The following is a 17,633-nucleotide window of genomic DNA, read 5'->3' on the forward strand; positions in this document are numbered from 1 at the left end:
TTCAACTCTGCATCCTCTGGCCTATAAGCCTCTCTAGATGTGGGATTACAGGTTGACATTACTTTTTATTTCTAGTGGTGGACTCACTCAGAAGCCTAGGTTGATCCAGAACTCACTAGCTATCCCAAACTGGCTTCCAATTCACAGCAGATGCCCAGCCTCAGCGACCCAGTGGAATTACAGAAGTGAGCCACCATGGCTGCTTTATGCTCCTCCCTGCTCTCCCCCTAGCCCCGCCATTAATTTTTTTAGTTGAAGGCAGAGTCTGTGTAAAATGCCTACGAAGGACTTGATTATGGCAATCCTCCTGCCTCTTCTTCCTGAGCAGTTACAGGTCAATCCAGCAGGCCTAGTTCTGTTTTGTGTGTGTATGGTTGTCTTTCTAACCCCACTTCCGTCACTTTCTGGGTGTGTCCCTTGGTTTGTACCGAACCACAGTCTCCATTGTTTAAAAAAAAAAAAGGTGTGTGTTTGTGACAATGCCTGGCACGCGCGACGGGTACCAAAAGGTCCGCCCAGTCGCCCTCCACCGGCATTTTCGCCTGGCGTCCCCAGCAGGTCCCCCGCGCTGCTCCAGGGCCACGTGAGGAGCTCCGCCCCACATCGCTCCCAACCAACCAGAAAGCTTCGTGAGTCGTAAGGGCACGCCCCAGAATGTCGGACCAACAGGCGCGCTCCGTCTTGCCCGGAGTCACGCCCCTCTCCCGTTGGAGCAATAGGCGCTGTCCCTGGCGCTGTCTCCGCCCCTGCCGCACGCCGGCCGCCGGCCGCAGGGCAGGTTCAACAGAGCTGACGCTGAGGCTGCGGAGTAGGCGGTGAGGCCGAGGCCTTGGGTGAGGGCGCGGTGCGGCGCTGGGCCGGGCCAGCTGGAGGAGCAGAGGTGACTTCCGGCGCGCGGCTCCGGAGGCCAGTGGCTCCTCAGGCCCGGGGCGGGACGGGGCGGCGGGAGCCGAGCGGCCACCCCGCCCGCGGCCCGCCCTTGGCGTCCGAGGCCTGCGGGCGCGTGCAGCCCAAAAGGCGGCTTCGCACGCGCTCGGCCCCCCGCGAGGGGCTTCGGAAGGTTGACCGTCGCGCCGGAAGCGCTTCAGCGTCTCGGGAGTGGCGCGGTGTTGACAGCTGCGCTCGCAGACTTCGGCTGCGCGTTGTTCGGGCTCGACGCTCGGCCCGTGGGTGCTTCTCGGAGCGCTGTGGCGTCCCTGAAGCCTGCAGCACTGGGATGGGCAGACGACAGGAACGGGAAAGGTTAGTGGGCCGATCTCCGCCGTTGCCCTAGCGGCTTCCCGGTGGCGTGCGGTGAGCAGCCGCGAAGGCTGCTGCTGCTACAATCCTGGTCCCTCTGTCCCTGGCAGGTGCCCATGGCGTCGGAGCGGCGCAAGGTCAAGTATCACTGGGGCAGCACGTCGGAAGGGTGTCCCAGCAAGCGCAGCCGCCCCCGGGAGCCCGGCAATGTGGCCCCCTCCAGCCGGCCAGGTCGCAGGTGTGCGTCGCGTCCTCGAGGGGCCAGCAGCCCCCAGCGTCTGAAAGTCCGGCGCGGGGACGATGTGGCCCGCGCTCCTCGGAGCTCAGTCCGCCGACGCGCCTCCTCTTCGTCTTCGGCGTCCTCTCTCTCTTCGGGCTCAGGTGCGGGTGGGGCCGCCTCCCCTGGCTTCCTGATTGCGAGCCCTCGCAGATTACTTACGTCCAAGGGATCCCCTCTGCACCCTGCCCACTCCTCCCCCGAAGAAATGGCTTCTCTGCGGAAGGAAGCTTGTAGCGTTAAGGTACGTGGCAGCGACGTCTGGCAAACGGTGAAGTCCCTTGCACGTGGCTTGAGGGGTGGAGAGAAGAAATTGGGTGGGAAGAGAATGAAAATTAGATTTTTTTTTGTGGAGGGCCTGGGGTGTATGTGTGTGGAGGTGTGTGTGTGTCTGGGGATGGTGGTGTTCTGAGGTAGAGCTCAGTGTAGAGGAGTTTTCAAACTTGGTGGCACTTAACTGCTTGGAAAACTTGACAATGGTTGTGGCCTTCCATCCCAAGGAGAGTGATTAAAGAAGGCTTGGAGGGATCTCTGCAACCTTCAGGTGTTTGTAAATGGACAGTGGAATTGGAGGATCACCACAATGGAGAGTGGAATAATGCTCAGGAAAGAGGATGTAGAGTTTGGCCAGTTTAAGGAGTTTGCCTTTGGGGCTGGAGAGAAGGCACATGCAGCTCTTGAAGGAGGCCCCATGTTCTGAAAACCCAAGTCATACGGTCCACAGTCACCTGTGATTCCAGCTCCCAGGGATCCGATTCTTCTGGCCTCCGTGGATATCTACATATGCATGTACCCACAGACATACACTTGATTAAAAGTCAAATTGTCTTTGTGATTAGAACCGCTCAGAATTGCAGCTAAGGAATTAATTGGATTCTTAGTGTGGCTTTTCATCAGAGTTGTGGGTTCCTGCATGTTGACATTCTCTTCAGGTGGTTTGGTTAACAGGGTTTTGGAATTTTGCGACAGGGTCTCTCTGAAGACCAAGCTGTCCTGAAAACCTCAGATACCTGCCTGGTTTAAAGGCATATGTGCTACACCTGGCTTGGGTGGTTATTTAGTTTACTATTCGTTATCTTTGGAGATCAGTCAAGTTCCCCAGTGGAAGCACACAGTGGAATTTGTAAGTTCTTGGAGCAGATTGAGGAGTGTTTCAAAGAGCAGACCTGTTTCAGGTTTTGAGTGGATTTACTGAGGGCCTGCTTTGTGCCAGGCAGTGTTCTAGGAGTGTGAGATTCTTCAGTAACTGTAAAACAAAGGTCCCCACTCTTCTACTGACATTCAGATGTAGATTTTGGAGCTCTGGTAGTCTTAAAAAGTGGTCAGGCATTGTGTATGTAGAAGAGTGTTTAGAGAATATCTTATTTTGGGGGAAGATGGGCTGCCCCTAGGGAAAACAACCAAGTAGTCTAAAGAAAGGGAGTTTAAGACCTTTCCTGATGGTTTCTTTTTTTTTTTTTTTGATTTTTTTTTTTTTTTTTTTTTTTTTTTTTTTTTTTGGTTTTTTTCGAGACAGGGTTTCTCTGTATAGCCCTGGCTGTCCTGGAACTCACTCTGGAGACCAGGCTGGCCTCGAACTCAGAAATCCGCCTGCCTCTGCCTCCCAGAGTGCTGGAATTACAGGCGTGCGCCACCACCGCCCGGCCGGTTTCTTTTTTTAAAAGTCTGTTTAGTCTAGGTTGAACTCCACTTGTAGCCAAGGATGGCCTTGAACTCCCCGTCCTCCCGTCTCTCCTGAGTGTTGGAGGTACAGGCAAGTGTCACTGCATTGGACTTGGTGGTTTCCTAAACGAAGCCGAGTCTTGGCTGTTTAACTCGGAGAGCTCTTTGTCTAAGTGTTTTTCTTTTTTAAAAAATTTATTTTTATTTCATGTGTATTGGCCTTTTGCCTGAATATGTGAGGATGTCAGGTTGCCTAAAACTGGAGTTACAGTTTGAAGCTGGCATGTGGATGCTGGGAATTGAACTAGGGTCCGCTGCAAGAGCCACACTAGTGCTGATTACTACTGAGCCATCTCTTCAACCCTAAGTGTTTGTTTTCTAATCACATGCTCCACAGCTGAGTTTCCTCTTCGGCCCATGTCCCATGTTTTCTCAATAATAGACTTTATAGCCTGAGCTCTGGAGGGCAAGAGGAATTTTTCTAGGTTCACAAATAATGGTGAATTGAAAAGTTGTCTTTGGCAGAACAGTACTGACTATGGTTCAGATGTAAGTTAGGCAGATATGAGCCTTTGCTTTACTAGTTGATCCACGTGGATAGTATCAATGTTAGATGATTGCATTTTTGACACAGAAACCCAGTGTTAGGGACAGGAATTTTCAGGCTCAGGCTATGTTGCTGATTGCCAGTTAATTGAGGGTATGGCCTCTAATCTGTTTAAGTCTAATCCTAGCCTGGTTTTATCTTTCTTGAAGGCCACTGGGGTCTCCTTTGATAGTTACAGTCAGTACTTGAGTGTTATTGTATGCCCAACATTCTTTTGGGTCACGGAGCCAGGCACTGTGATGAGAGGACTGGGGAGATGGCCCCATGACCTCACGAAGTGTGGGCCTCCTTCCTTGTGACTTTGTCTTGAGTCTCAGGTGTTGTGTGCTGGCACAGCTGAAGAACATTGATGAACGCATTTTCCCAGGCCTGCTCAGGTTGCTAACTCACTGTCCTCCCAGCTCTGCTGCCTTTGACTTCAGCAGGCACACACTTGGCTTTGTGTGCTCCAAGCTCAGAGCTCTCAGTGTCTGGACACAGAATGTTCAAAAGGAAGATGTTTGAACATTTCATTTTATTTACTCCCTGCTGGGATTGGCTTGGGATCTCAATATGGTGGGCAAGTGCTCTATCACTGAGTTGTATATCCCCTGCTGCTGTTAATTGTCATTCCTGATGTCTACCTCATTTTGCCTTTTTGTTATTTAAGTCTGAAGTTGACTCTTTTTGTTTTTTGTTTTTGTTTTTGTTTTTCAAGACAGGGTTTCTCTGTATAGCCCTGGCTGTCCTGGAACTCACTCTGTAGACCTGGCTGGCCTTGAGCTCAGAAATCCGCTTGCCTCTGCCTCCCAAATGCTGGGATTACCGCCCAGCAACTCTTATTTTTGTATTGAGAGGGTCTTACAGTTTAATTTGGCCTTGAAATCCTGATCCACTTGTCTATACTGAGTGCTGGGAGGGGTGTCCCTACATCTGCTGCATGCAGCTGTTGCTGCTACCTGTTCATTAGACTTAGTGGGAAGTGACTTCATGTTGGCAAACCATCTCACTGCTCAACCCAGACTTACATGGAACTCAGTATGTAGCCCAGGCTGACTCGTTTACAGTGATCCTCCTACTTTAGCTCAGTGTTGTGATTATAGGTGTGTGCCACTGTATTTGGCCTGAGAAAGTATATTTACTTTGAGAGGAACTTAATATAAATCCTCAAGCTGTAGTGAGTGTAGAATGCCCTGTATTCATGGATGTTGTGTTTTACAGCTGGGGAGGTTTCATGGTCCATTGCCTTTGGGAGGGCTTTACCATGCTAGGCTAAGAGTGGTCTCAAGTGTTAACACAAACTAATCATAGTCTATCTAGCTTATCCCCTATGGACTTTTGGAATGAGTGCATACAGAAGATAGAATGAGGCTGAGGTGTTACCTGTGTTTCTGGAAGTGGGGAATGGATATGAGAATGACTTGGTGCACATTGAGGCCATCTTTGGGAGAGTACCCTAACAGCAAGGTTACAGTTTGGGGAAAGAGAAGACTTGAAGGAAGATTAGGCCATAGGGCCAGAACTCACTTAGGACTGGGGCACTTGGGTTCTTTGGGCCAGTCCTACCCTTTGTCAGGGTCTTAGGTTTCCTGATTTTTGTAGAGGACTGGGCTACTTCCAGTGAGAAAACACTGAAAATTACTTTGTCTGATGTGAAGTGTGTAATCACTTCCCACTGCAGCTATACTGTTACATCTCCATGCTCCCTGCTCACTCTGGTAAGAGGATGCCATGATGCATTTTAGAAGTGAATTGTAAGTAAATGACTGAAGCCTTATTATATGAGCTTTCCACAGTAGAGTGGGGCGAATCTCCTTTCTGGGAGAGTCTTAACCTTGTCGCACTCATTCTCATTTCCCTTGTGCTGATGGACCCACTAATGATTTGTCATTGACTAAGTGCTGCAGATAGGAAATTGCTCTTGGAACAAACCTTTGAAAGTTTCTTTTAAATCCCAGGTTGATTCTAAAGATAGTTCTTGCCGCTCTACAAACTCTGAATTTGCAACAGAAGCTGAGGGTCAGAGTGATGCTATGGAAGAACCCAGCAAGTCCCAGAAAAGGAAGAAGGACAGGCCTCAAGACCAGGGCTCAAGAGTCATCTACCTGAAGGCCATACAGGGCATCCTGGGGAAGTCCATGCCCAAGAGGAGGGGAGAGGCTGCCACCACTCAGGGGAAGGCGAGCTTGGGAGAGGATCCTAACCAGGAAGGACCAAGCAGGAAGGTGGAAGGACCAGCCAGGAGCAGGGAAGGACCCTTGGCCAGGAATGTGGAAGGGCCGTCCAGGAGCCGGGAAGAACCAGTCAAGAGTGTTGAAGAGGGACCAGCGGGAAAGGTTACAATTACTGTCCCTCAGAAGGAGGAGCCACATACAAAAGTTAGGGTGGAGAAGGTAGAGTCTGCGCCAGACAGGAGCAGCTTCTGTGACAGAAGAGTGATTATAGATCCTGTGAAGAAAACTAGTGAGGAACTGCTTGGTGACCGAAGGACAGTCATTGACAAGCCCTCTCCAGACCTAGAATTTTTTGATAACTCTGATTCTCATGCAGATATTCAAAAGGTAAATGAGCACACACCAGACTTTTTTTGGTTCTGTTTTTTGGGTTTTGAATTCTCTTAATTACATATATTTGTCATTTAGTCTTTCTAGTTTGATCCCAAGAGATGTAGATGAAACTGTTCTTAGTGCCGTCCTCCTGACCTCTGTCTCCCACCATCAGGAGGCTCAGACTCGGGCCTGAGGAATTCTAGGCAAGAGCTTTCGCTCTGACTCCTAGCTCCTTGGAGGATAGTGACTAAAAGCAAGACTTTAACGTGGACTCCAGGAAATTAGTGCCTCTGCTGCCATTCCTTTCAGTTATTAATAAACTTCAGATCAACTTTTTAAAAAATACCTTAAAATTCTATTAAATGTAGGGTTTGCCTATATTGAAAAAGACCAACATGATATAGTGACTTAAACAAAATAGAATTTTGATTTAAGGATGGGTCCCATTTTCTAAAAGGATTTTTTATTTTTTGTTTTTAGTGTTTTTATTTTTAATTTTTAAATTTACTTATTTATTGTTTGTGAGTACGCAAATAATAAGTAAATTTAAAAATTAAAAATGGTTGTCTTCAGACACTCCAGAAGAGGAGTGAGATCTCATTACAGATGGTTGTGAGCCATTGGGTTGTTGGGATTTGAACTCGGGACCTTTGAAGAACAGTCAGTGCTCTTAACCGTTGAGCTATCTCTCCAGCCCCCTCTTAAGGGTCCCATCCCAACTTCAGGGATTTTGGTGCCTTTTGGTGCTCTGCCCTGCCTAATATAGCCTGAAATGAGGGTGCTGATAGAATTGAGTTTGTTACTTAGACATTGGCCAGTAGAAAGCAGATAAGAGAAAAGGAAATAATACACTTCTTTTCTTTTGAGACCTTGGTTCAAAAATTGTACATGTTGAATCTTCTCACATGTAGTTAGAAACATTTGGAAATCTAGTAATATATAATAAAACTGAGAAATATAGTAATATAAAATAAAACTGAGAAATTCTGTCTTGAGCCCCCAGTATTTAATCATCAGGCTCCATACTGATGGCTTTGATCTGAATCTGATTGCATTGCAAAGGCCTTTGAAACGCAGTTAGGTTAAATTTCTACCCTTTGTAACCTCAGTGGGATTAGGGTCAGTGTCAGCTCTGGAGGGGAGAGGCTATTTTGCAGCTACAGCATTGGATGGGGGAGGGGTTGCCCATGGGAGAGCTGACTTGTTGCTTTTCTTTGCAGCACACAGATAGAGAGGTGGTGATGGAGCATCCCTCTTCAGGGAGTGACTGGTCAGATGTGGATGAGCTGGCCACTGTGAGGTTCTCCCAAGAGGAGCCTGTCTCACTGAAATACTCAGCAGTTCCAGAATCTTCTTCCTTCCCCACTGACTATGTTATGTACCCTCCTCATTTGTATAGTAGCCCATGGTGTGACTATGCCAGCTACTGGACTAGCAGCCATAAGACACCTGGTTACCCAGTGGTGGGATCCAGCAGCCATGACTCAGCACAGGCTGGGAAGAGCAGCCAGGATCTTCTGAGTGTTCACTCCTCCAAGTCCACAGTGAGTACTCAGAGTATCTCCAAAGGCCTAGACATTGCCCAGGAAGGTAGGTTCCAGAATTCCCACTCACTTCGGTTCTCCAGAAGCACAGAGGAGGAGGAGGTAAAGGGGAAGAGGACATTCCAAGAGGAGACACCACTTCACCACACCAGGGAACATTCATCTAGCTCTTTGCCAAGGAGCCACCGGGAGCTGAGCCTGGAAGAGGGTTTCATCGATACCCACTGTCATCTGGACATGCTCTACTCCAAACTGTCTTTCAAGGGGACCTTTACAAAGTTCAGGAAGATTTATAGCAGCTCCTTCCCTAAGGAGTTCCAAGGCTGCATCTCTGACTTCTGTGACCCAAGGACACTGACTGATGGCCTATGGGAGGAGCTTCTGAAAGAAGATCTGGTTTGGGGGGCCTTTGGCTGTCACCCTCACTTTGCACGATACTATAATGAGAGTCAAGAAAGAAAGCTTTTGCATGCCTTACGCCACCCCAAGGCTGTGGCATTTGGGGAGATGGGCCTGGACTATTCTCACAAGTGCACTACCCCAGTTCCTGAGCAGCACCAGGTACTGTTTTAGTCTGCTTTCCTTCAGACTTTTCCTTTAGTGGTTGAACTTTTCAGTAAGCGCTGTTAGTATTTTGAAACTCTTTGAATACCATTCTTTTTGTCTCTACACAGAGAAACGGTGTAGCCCTTGCTGTCCTTGCTCTGTAGACCAGGCTGGCCTTGAATTTAGAGAAGTACCTGCTTCTGTCTCCCGGGTGCTGGGATTAAAGATATGCCCCCTGCTCGCTCGCTCGCTCTTTCTCTCTCTCTCTTTCTCTCTCTCTCTCTTTCTCATTTTAATGTGTGATTTTGTCACTATATCAAATTGGCCTTGAAACTGTGCTCCTTTTGCTTCAGTCTCCCCAGTGGTAGGAGTTTAAACCCTTGCCACCATGCTCAGTTTACAAACTCTACTATCTTTTAGTGGAGGGTTTTTTTTTTTTTTTTTTTTTTAGTTTAGTTTGTTTGGGGAATTTGCATTGTTGAAGATTAAATCCAGGATTTTTGCAACTGCTAGGAATGTGCTCTACCACAGAGACACACCCCATAGCATTGCATTTGTTTTTGTTTCCTTTTGTAAACCTAGCTAACCTGGAACTTGCTATGTAGACTAGGCTAGCTTGGAATTCAGAGAGCTCTTGGCTTCCACTCACCTAATAATTAAAGGCATGTGTCAAAGGAAGATGGAGAAGAGGCATTTTGAGACAGAGTCTCTGTGGTCGTGACTGTTCTGGAACTAGTTCTATAGACCAGGCTGGCCTGGAACTTAGCTCATCTGCTTCTGTATCCCAAGTGCTGGGATTAAAGGTGTGTGCCATTGTTGCCTAGAACATCTTGAGACTTTTTAAAGAAAATTGCAACTATCTATTTAGTCATATATGTGTGTTCAAGTGCATGCACATGAGTGGAGATCAGAGGAGTTGGTTTTCTCCTTCCACTGTGTGGGTCATGGCAATCAACTCAGTTGTCAGGCTTGGTGGCAAGTGTCTTTATCCACTGATTCATCTTCCTGGCCCTTATTGAAACAATTATTTTTAAAAATCCATTTTAATTTTAGTGGTGTCCATATGTGGATATACGTACATGAGTGCAGGTACTAGTGAAGGCCTGAAGAGAGCGATAGAGGCCCTGGTGGGATTCCAGGTGTTTGTGAGCTTTACATGGTTTCTGGGAAATCAGCTTCCGTCCTCAGGAAAAACGAGAAATACAGTCTCTCTAGCTGCCTGGTATGAAACTACTACTACTTTTTTTGTTGTTTTTTTCAAAACAGGGTTTCTTTGACTAGCTTTGGCTATCCTGGACCTTATTACATAGACTAGGCTGACCTTAGAATGCAGATTCTCCTACCTCTGCCTCCCAAGCGCTGGGATTAAAGGTGTGTACTACTGCTGCCCAGCACTTTGGAAGTTTTTTATGACTAGTGTCAGTGTCAGACATTGGCTTTCTATCTGAAAGCAGCATACTTTCTTTTAAATTCATTTTCTTATTTGAGGTATGATATAGCTCAGGCTGGTCTTGAACTATCGCTTAGGATGACCTTTAAGTTTTTTTTTTTCTTTTAAATTTTTTTGTTTTTTTGAGACAGGGTTTCTCTGAATAGCCCTGGCTGTCCTGGAACTCACTCTGTAGACCAGGCTGGCCTTGAACTTAGAAATCCACCTGTCTTCGCCTCCCAAGTGCTGAGATTAAAGGCTACCACTGCCCTGCTAACCTTTAACTCTTGACCTTGGGTCTACCTCTCCAAGTGCAGCACCATCTCACAGGTTTGTTTTGGTTTTATAAAATGAAGTGTGCCTGTTACAGACTATTTTAAAAAGTACAAAAATAAAAGAAGAATGTAATTCCCTTTCAATTTGAGATAATGACCATTAGCCACCATAACATTTTCTTTTTCCTGAGTATTTTTTGAACTTGGCATTTAGGTAGGGAAAGAGTCCTTAGAGCCTTTCAGGACTTCTCTGATGGGAGCACCACTGCCTCCTGTTGTCCATTCATCCTTCCCTGGTTCCCAGGTGGTAGAGCATGTATGCTGAGCTCCTAGAGTGGCTAGAAGACCTTTGAATTACTAGATTGTGCATCGCATAGGCGATAGGTCTTGGGACTGGAGTGTTGGGATCCTGACTGTGCAGAATTTGGCTTGCTGATTTTCATCTGGCTCTTTTCCTATCTGGCTTGAAGTAGTCATGTGTTAGCCATGTGAATTGCTATAAAGTAACTACATCTGAACACATGGGGGAAAGTAGAGTTTCAGGATAATGAGACATAATGCTTTTCCACTCTCTCTACTGAGGAATTCTGTTGTATTTATAAACACAATAACCACAAGAAGTCTAGAGTAGTGACCTGGGGGTAGGAACTGAAGCAGAGGCCTTGGAGGAATGCTGCTGACTGGTTTACTCCCATGGCTTGCTCATCCTGTTCTCTTACACACCCCAGGACTACCATTCTAGGGCTGGTGCTATCCACTGTGGTCTGGGCTTCCCTATGTCAACCATCAATCAAGGAAATCCCCACAAGGCAATATGGCGGGGGGCATTTTCTCAAGGCTCATGTTTTCCAAATGACCCTAGCTTGTGTCAAATGGACAGAACATTAATCATGAATGTCCCAGTGGCACAGGTTAGGTGTGCCAAAGGGAAAAGGAGCGCCTCATTGAAGTGTCACAATTGTGTAGCTGGTGTTTACTGGATGTCTGCTTGTTGCCAGGAACCCTGATAAAAGAACTTGATAGTAACTAAGTCCTTTGTTAGATTATGAGGGGCTCAGATCACATCTAGGGTCCCAGAGTCACTCTGCTCAAGCTGAACTTGGCCAGTGACCTTCCAGCTGTCACTTGGTAGGAGTAGAGTGCTGGTTGGAGAAGGGTGGAGCACATACCTTAGATGTTTCTGTCAACCTGAAGAGAGGGAGTCACTGCTGTATTTTTGACATAAATCTTAAATTAGATACCTGTCTGGTAAAGTGAATAGTGACCAGCAAGCAACCTGTTTGCACTGGCTGAAAGTCTTACTTTGAGGGGAAGACGAGCCTAGAGAAGGGCTGTGTTCGCAGTTTTGGGAGGAGTCAGAACTGACAGTGTGAGCATGTAAGCACTTAGCATGGGCCACGGGAGTTGTAGGTCTGATCACAGAGCACACAAGTGGTGAGTAGCCATACGTACAGGCTGTGAAGCTTAGTTCTGCCAGATACTTCCTGAAAGATGGAGAAACTAGAGGGGGCGAAATATAGACTAGTTCTCATTAAGTCTTTTCTTGTTTTTGACTGTGTGGTCATGGATTTAACTATTTAATTTCCAAGGATAAGGCTCTAGATATTTCCTGAGTACATTGCACAGATTAACCATTAAATACTTTGAAAAGCTAAGGAGAATGGAGTCTGTTCCCACTCACTTTCTTGAACTCTGGGTGTTGGTGTTTGTTAGGAATTAATTATTGAGGTAATAAGGGTCCAAGAAAGACCTGGTTCCCTTGGGTTAAGTCTTGAGTCACTACATGACATGTCAGCTGAGGACGAGCATTGGTAGGAGGCGAGAATGCTAGTATAAATAACACAGATGTACACCCTTTCCTGTTTAACCCTGCATGCTAGGGAGTTTTACTGTTTTTGTTTTTATAATTTGGATGTGTATGTCAAGCTATTGTATATTTAATGTTAGGATTCTCGGTAAGTTGTAAGGGACAGTTGGTGGTTGTCTTAAGAATACCTGTCAAGGGCTGGAGAGATGGCTCAGCTGTTAAAGGCTAGGCTTACAACCAAAAATATAAGAATACCTGTCACAGATTCAAGAAGATGTGTTGTGTGTAGTGGTCCCTCCCTCCTCATGCAGTGGCTAGACTCTAGGGTTTGGGCAGATGTTCTGCAACAATTTTAAGAAAACAAAAGGGTCAGGGAGATAGCTCAGTGAGTAAGAAGATTTGCTGTGCAAGCATGAGGACCTGAGTTTGGATTCTCACATCCACAAAAAAAATCATTTGCTTTGTTTCTGGTCGTTGTCCTGTGCCTAACACTTAGGGATGCCAGTGAGATGGCTAGGCAGGTAATGGCGCATGTTGCGAAGCTTGATAGCCTGGACTATCCACTGGGTGGAAAGAGAACCAACTTCTGAGAGTTGTCTTCTGACCTTCCCTTACCCCAAAACAAATGATAAAGATGTGATAATTTTTAAAAAATTAAAGGTGGGCTGGAGAGGTGGTTCAGTGCTTAACATATGGCAGCTTGCAACAACTATAGCTCCCCCAGGGTATCTGACACTTTATACAGACAGACATACAGGCAGGCAAGACACCAGTGCACATGCAATAAAAATAAGTTATTACAAAAAAGTTTAAAAGATCACATTAGAATTATTATTGGCGTTTGCCCCCATTTTGAGAGGATTTAGCACATGGCTTTAGATTTGTAAATGTCATTCCTAAGTGGACATTACCAAAACTGTCTTGTTACTGATGCTGAAGATACAAGCATGGGCCTTGTTCTACAGCTATAAAAACTGCGTCTGCAACTGTCATGTGAGACAGCTTGATGAAAAAATTATGGTGCTATTTATTCTAAACCTGGCCTTGATAGAGGAGAGAGAGACTTAACTCTACTTGTTTACTTAGAATATTTACTGGATTTTATCAGTTCTACAGAATGAAGTAGAACCATAGCTATTAGAAAGGGACATTCAGGAACTGTGATCCCTAAGACCTAGGCATTTTGTTGGAGGGGTGTGTGAGTATACAACTCTTTCAGAGGGAAAGGTCTAGATAGAAATTGGTTACCTCTTGAAAGTAGAGGTGAGGTATTGAGCTGAAGGACAGCAAATTGGTATTATGCGTTCTAGATCTCTGCCCTTGCACCCCTGCACACTGTTCCTCGCCAGCTGCTCAGGGAACCAAACCTTGGGGTGCTGGGGCAGGGTTCTCAAGTTCTGGGTTTCTGCTCTTTGGGTTGGTCATAGTGTGTCCCTGGGGAACCAGTGAGGATTGCAGGTTGTTGAGCAGCACAAGAGCTTTGAGGAATTGGCAGGGTAGGAAGGACTAGTGATGGTGATCATGTTTACAATTCTCTTGTACAGTTTAGAAGCAAAGAATTAGAGACAGCAGAAGTACCCAGATGTAACAGACAGAAGGGCCACTAATCAGCTGCTGTCACTTTGTTTTCTCTCAGGTGTTTGAGAGGCAGCTGAAGCTGGCTGTGTCTCTGAAGAAGCCCTTGGTCATTCATTGTCGGGAAGCTGATGAAGATTTGTTGGATATCATGAAAAAATGTGTGCCCTCTGACTACAAGATCCATAGGTTAGGAGCTGCAGTTTCCGTGGGCACGTGGCTCTCCTTCACTAGCTGGATGGCACTCAAAGAAAGCAGTTATGCTATTTGGGTGGTTTTTGAGGCCTTTTGTGATCTGAATCCTTATTACATTTTAAAAGTAACTTGAGATTTTTTTCTTTTTTTCTTTTTTCTTAACTTTTTTTTTTAGATTTTCACATATGAATAATTACATCATTTCTACCTCTTCCCCTGTATTATAGTAAAGAATACTGTACTATTCTTTTGTCAGCTTTGAGACAAAGGTCTTGGGATCCTAGGTTAGCCTGGACCTCATAGATATTATGTTCAACTTCCAGAATGCTGGGATTACAAGGTTTGCCAGCACTTGGCTTATTATGTGTAAAGTATCTTTTTAAAAGAATTAAACATTAAGTAGAACCACATGAAACTTTTGGTACTTGACTCTGCTTATATAGCAGTAATTTTTGAAAAGTTTAAATTAATGCCTTTTCATTACAAATGAGCTAGAAGATGCTTCTGGTGTCAGATGTGGGAGACTACTGTAGGGTCCAGTAGCTCTGCATACAGAGAACCTTCCAAGGTTCCTGAAAAGATAGCTCTTGTATTTCTTTTCCTTACTTGAATTTGAAAGCTCTGTTTTGTGATAGGGTCTCATGTTAGTCCCTAGACTATATAGCTGAGGATTACTTTGAATTCCTGATCCTTCTGCCTGTCTCCCCTCTGCTGGGATTACAGGTATGCGCCACCATACCTGATTGAAAACTCCATTTACCCAGATAGCATTAAAGGTTCAGGTTGTTTACCTCAGTGGCAACCGGTCCTAGTCTAGGAAGCTTCCTTCCATCCCTGCACTGCATGTGCCAGGCATGGCCCCCTTTCTGGAATGCCTTTGGGGAGCTGTCAAAGATGGACAAGGGCTATTGGGGATGGAATGTGCAGAGTGTGGGACAGAGGTGGACATAGATCCAGAGGGAGCCCAGGTGGGGCTCTTTAGCCTGGCTAGAAATGGTCAGGGGTTGACACCTGAGTGAGGGCTTTACAATATTCAGGGAGGCTGTGTCCAAATCTAGGTCTTGTCGGGTGACAGAAGGGACTGGGCTTTCTTTCATCCACTGTGCTGTTGTAACCTGGGGAGGGCTGGTCTTTCTTCCTTCTGTCTCCTCTCCCATACTTCTCCAGCGTGTGCCAGATGGCTGCCCAGATTGTGGGGTGAAGGTGGGACTGGTAGTGTTCAGTATCTGAACCTCATGCCAGCTTGGTCTTGATGTGTTTGGTCTGGCTCCTTTCTCAGCTTGCTCTGGAGTCTGCTTGGGTTTAAATTTTTCTTTTCTAGGATCCACTAATGGGGGCTACAGGCCTGGAGGCAGCTTGGGGCTGCTGCTAAGGCCTGCGAGTAAGTCCTGAACTGTCCTCTCCCACAGGCACTGCTTCACTGGCAGCTACTCAGTCATTGAGCCCTTGTTGAAGTACTTTCCTAACATGTCGGTGGGCTTCACGGCAGTGCTGACCTACTCCTCTGCCTGGGAGGCTCGGGACGCCCTTAGACAAATCCCGCTGGAGAGGATCATTGTGGAAACAGACGCACCCTACTTTCTCCCTCGCCAGGTAGGACTGTCTTCAGACCGACCTGAGGCACTTAGGCGAGTGGGTGGGAGGCAGGCTGGGCCCGAGTCCCAGTGTCCTCCTGGTCTACTTTGTGCTATATAGGTGTCTCCCTGTTGTTACTCTGTAGAACCAAAAGTCCTGGGGGCTGAGAAGCTGAAGGGTAACCACTCTCTTCCAGGCAGTGGAAAGCCCTACCCTGTAGAGGGTAGTCCATGGAAGCGTGGGACCCTGCTCACCCAGAGCCCCCCATGACTAGGACTCTCCCTGCACCTGCAGGTAAAGGGGTCTCTACAGGGCAGCCCCAAAGAGGTCCTTGCTGGGGATGGGATGGGGTCGTTGTATGTGACAGACACGTGCAGAAGGCACAGCGATGATGGAAATGGCTTGCTGTCTTCCAGGTGCCGAGAAGTCTTTGCCAGTATGCCCATCCAGGCTTGGCCTTGCACACAGTTCGAGAGATTGCCAGGGTCAAAGAGGAGTCACTTTCCCACACTCTGTCGGTCCTCCGAGAGAACACCAGTCGCCTCTACAGTCTTTGAGCAGGGAGCACGGGCAGGCATCTTCTGGCAAAGGTCATAAGAACCTCATGTTTCTTATCAGTCAGCAGTGGGAGTCTTTTCTCTGGTGTAAACTACTAACTGGCATGTCCAGTCTCCAGCCTGTGGGCTGCATGTGGCCAAGGAAAGTTATGAGTACAGTTGAATAGAAGATCTTAAACGTCAAGATTTATGTATTTTGTAATTAGATTGCCTGCTTTTTACGTGTGAACTTTTAGATGACTGTTATATTACAGTGTTAAAGGCTGGACTTACCTGGTAGAGAAAGTAATCAAAGGCCAGTGAACATGGCTCAGTGGGTAAAGGCACTTACTGTGCAAGCCTGGCGAACTGAGTTCGGTCCCTAGCACCCAAGTAAAGGTAGAAAGAACGCCACATAATTGCTGTATGCTTGCTGTAGCGTGTATGTCTCCCCAAACATGCACAGTCACATTAATAATAATTTTTTTTAAAAAAGGATATAATTTTAGGGTTGGTGTTAAGCCTGGTTTGTTGAGCTTGAACTTGGAACCTTTTTTTCTCTTTTAAACCCTCTAGGATGACCAGTGGCCTGATAGTATAGGATGGGCTCCATCTGTCTATGTCCAAGGTGAAGGATGTGTTGGAGATCTGTCAAAACTCAGCAAGCCAGGATGTTATCTTGGACCCCTCATCAAAAGGCTTCACTTGCTGGTTGCTGGGCGGGTGGGTACTGTGGAATGGATTTGAGGTGAGGAGTAGTTTTGCCTGCTGGCCACAAAGCTCTAGGGTAATCAGTGAACATCAGAAAAAAATCATTATGACACAGAGTACAATGAGATGGCCCCTCTGGATCCTTGCCCTTTGGCCAACAGTCTGAATAAAATCACTTCTTAATCTGAGCATATGTGGATATAATCTGGTCCCTTCTTCCCTGTTATGAAAGGAACTTCCTGAGCGGAGGTCTCTTGGGCATTTTCTGCAACCTTGGCTGAAGCGCCACTTTACATCACTTCTGTGGTTGCCACTGGTTCTGTCTCTGAGGTGCCTGTCTTTATGTTCTCACGGCTGTGTGATGGTGTGTCCTGTGAGAACTAAAGAAAGAGGCCTTCCCGAACCCTAGTGCCTGCCCCCAGTAAAGCCCCTGTGGCAGGCTGCTGGGCATCTGGGGCCCCTTTTGTATCTTATTCATAAAACACTGGGCCAGGAGTATTCCTTTCACACTTCTCAGTCACCTTGTGTCCTCCACCCATGCTGCCATTCCTCAAAGCTCCCTGGGGGTTTGGTCATTTGGATTGCCGATGCTGAGCTGAGCCAGCAGCCTGGGTCTAGGTGAGACGCCTCTCTGCCTTGGCTGCTCTCTGTGCTGTTTGTATTTGAGGGGCCTTGATTTGTTTGAGCAGTGTGTGATCTAAATAGGTAGCTTTGTTCTGGTCTCTGTAGTACTTGTAAAGGTGGACTCCAGGCCTTGGAGGTGATGCTGGCCTGGGCTGTGCTGTGAGAACCATGTCCTTGGTCCCGAAAGATTAGGTGGTGTACTCCAGCACATAACAGTAGGTTCTTCTAGGTGACTTTGTCTTTGGATGGTGTACTTGAACTTGTGAAATAAAATAGATGATATGTTTATTGCCTGTCTGGACTTTCCACTGGGACTCAGTGTCAGGTCTGGGAAATAGCTTTCATCTTTTGTCCACTTCCCTTGGCTCTCTTTTTCTCTGCCTCTCATTTATCTGTAGGAAGAACTTGGCCTCCTTTTTGAAAGACTTGGAGTCTGCTCATTCTGCCACAGTATTATTGTCACTCAAACAAGCTTTATTGTAACCATCATTACAGCAGGACCT

The 17,633-nt window shown here is 46.7% G+C and overlaps 1 protein-coding gene across 2 annotated transcripts; it reads left to right on the forward strand.

The window, feature by feature from the left end:
* Positions 1-1,144: 1,144 nt before the first annotated feature.
* On the forward strand, positions 1,145-16,694 carry Tatdn2 (TatD DNase domain containing 2). 2 transcript variants are annotated; one of them, XR_007976673.1, is made up of 8 exons: positions 1,145-1,242; positions 1,350-1,760; positions 5,723-6,325; positions 7,534-8,418; positions 13,551-13,678; positions 15,094-15,277; positions 15,456-15,553; positions 15,676-15,768. XR_007976673.1 is itself a non-coding variant. In XM_052174563.1 (8 exons), the coding sequence occupies exons 2-7, from the start codon at positions 1,356-1,358 to the stop codon at positions 15,814-15,816; spliced, it is 2,346 nt and encodes a 781-aa protein (XP_052030523.1). In that variant the 5' UTR covers positions 1,145-1,242; positions 1,350-1,355; the 3' UTR covers positions 15,817-15,849; positions 16,372-16,694. The 2 variants fall into 2 exon arrangements, 1 of the variants encoding a protein (XP_052030523.1); XM_052174563.1 differs by lacking the exon at positions 15,456-15,553 and adding an exon at positions 16,372-16,694 and having other exon boundaries at positions 15,676-15,849.
* The last annotated feature ends 939 nt before the right edge of the window (positions 16,695-17,633 follow it).

This window comes from Apodemus sylvaticus, chromosome 2, assembly GCF_947179515.1.
Source record: "Apodemus sylvaticus chromosome 2, mApoSyl1.1, whole genome shotgun sequence".
NCBI lineage: Eukaryota > Metazoa > Chordata > Mammalia > Rodentia > Muridae > Apodemus > Apodemus sylvaticus.

What these genes read in the sequence shown, in the direction of transcription:
- Tatdn2 (XM_052174563.1), top strand. Translation starts at nt 1,356, where the DNA reads ATGGCGTCGGAGCGGCGCAAGGTCAAGTATCACTGGGGCAGCACGTCG. An exon ending in AGGAAGCTTGTAGCGTTAAG is followed by an intron (nt 1,761 to 5,722) that starts GTACGTGGCAGC and finishes TTTAAATCCCAG; the next exon opens with GTTGATTCTAAAGATAGTTC. An exon ending in CTCATGCAGATATTCAAAAG is followed by an intron (nt 6,326 to 7,533) that starts GTAAATGAGCAC and finishes TTTTCTTTGCAG; the next exon opens with CACACAGATAGAGAGGTGGT.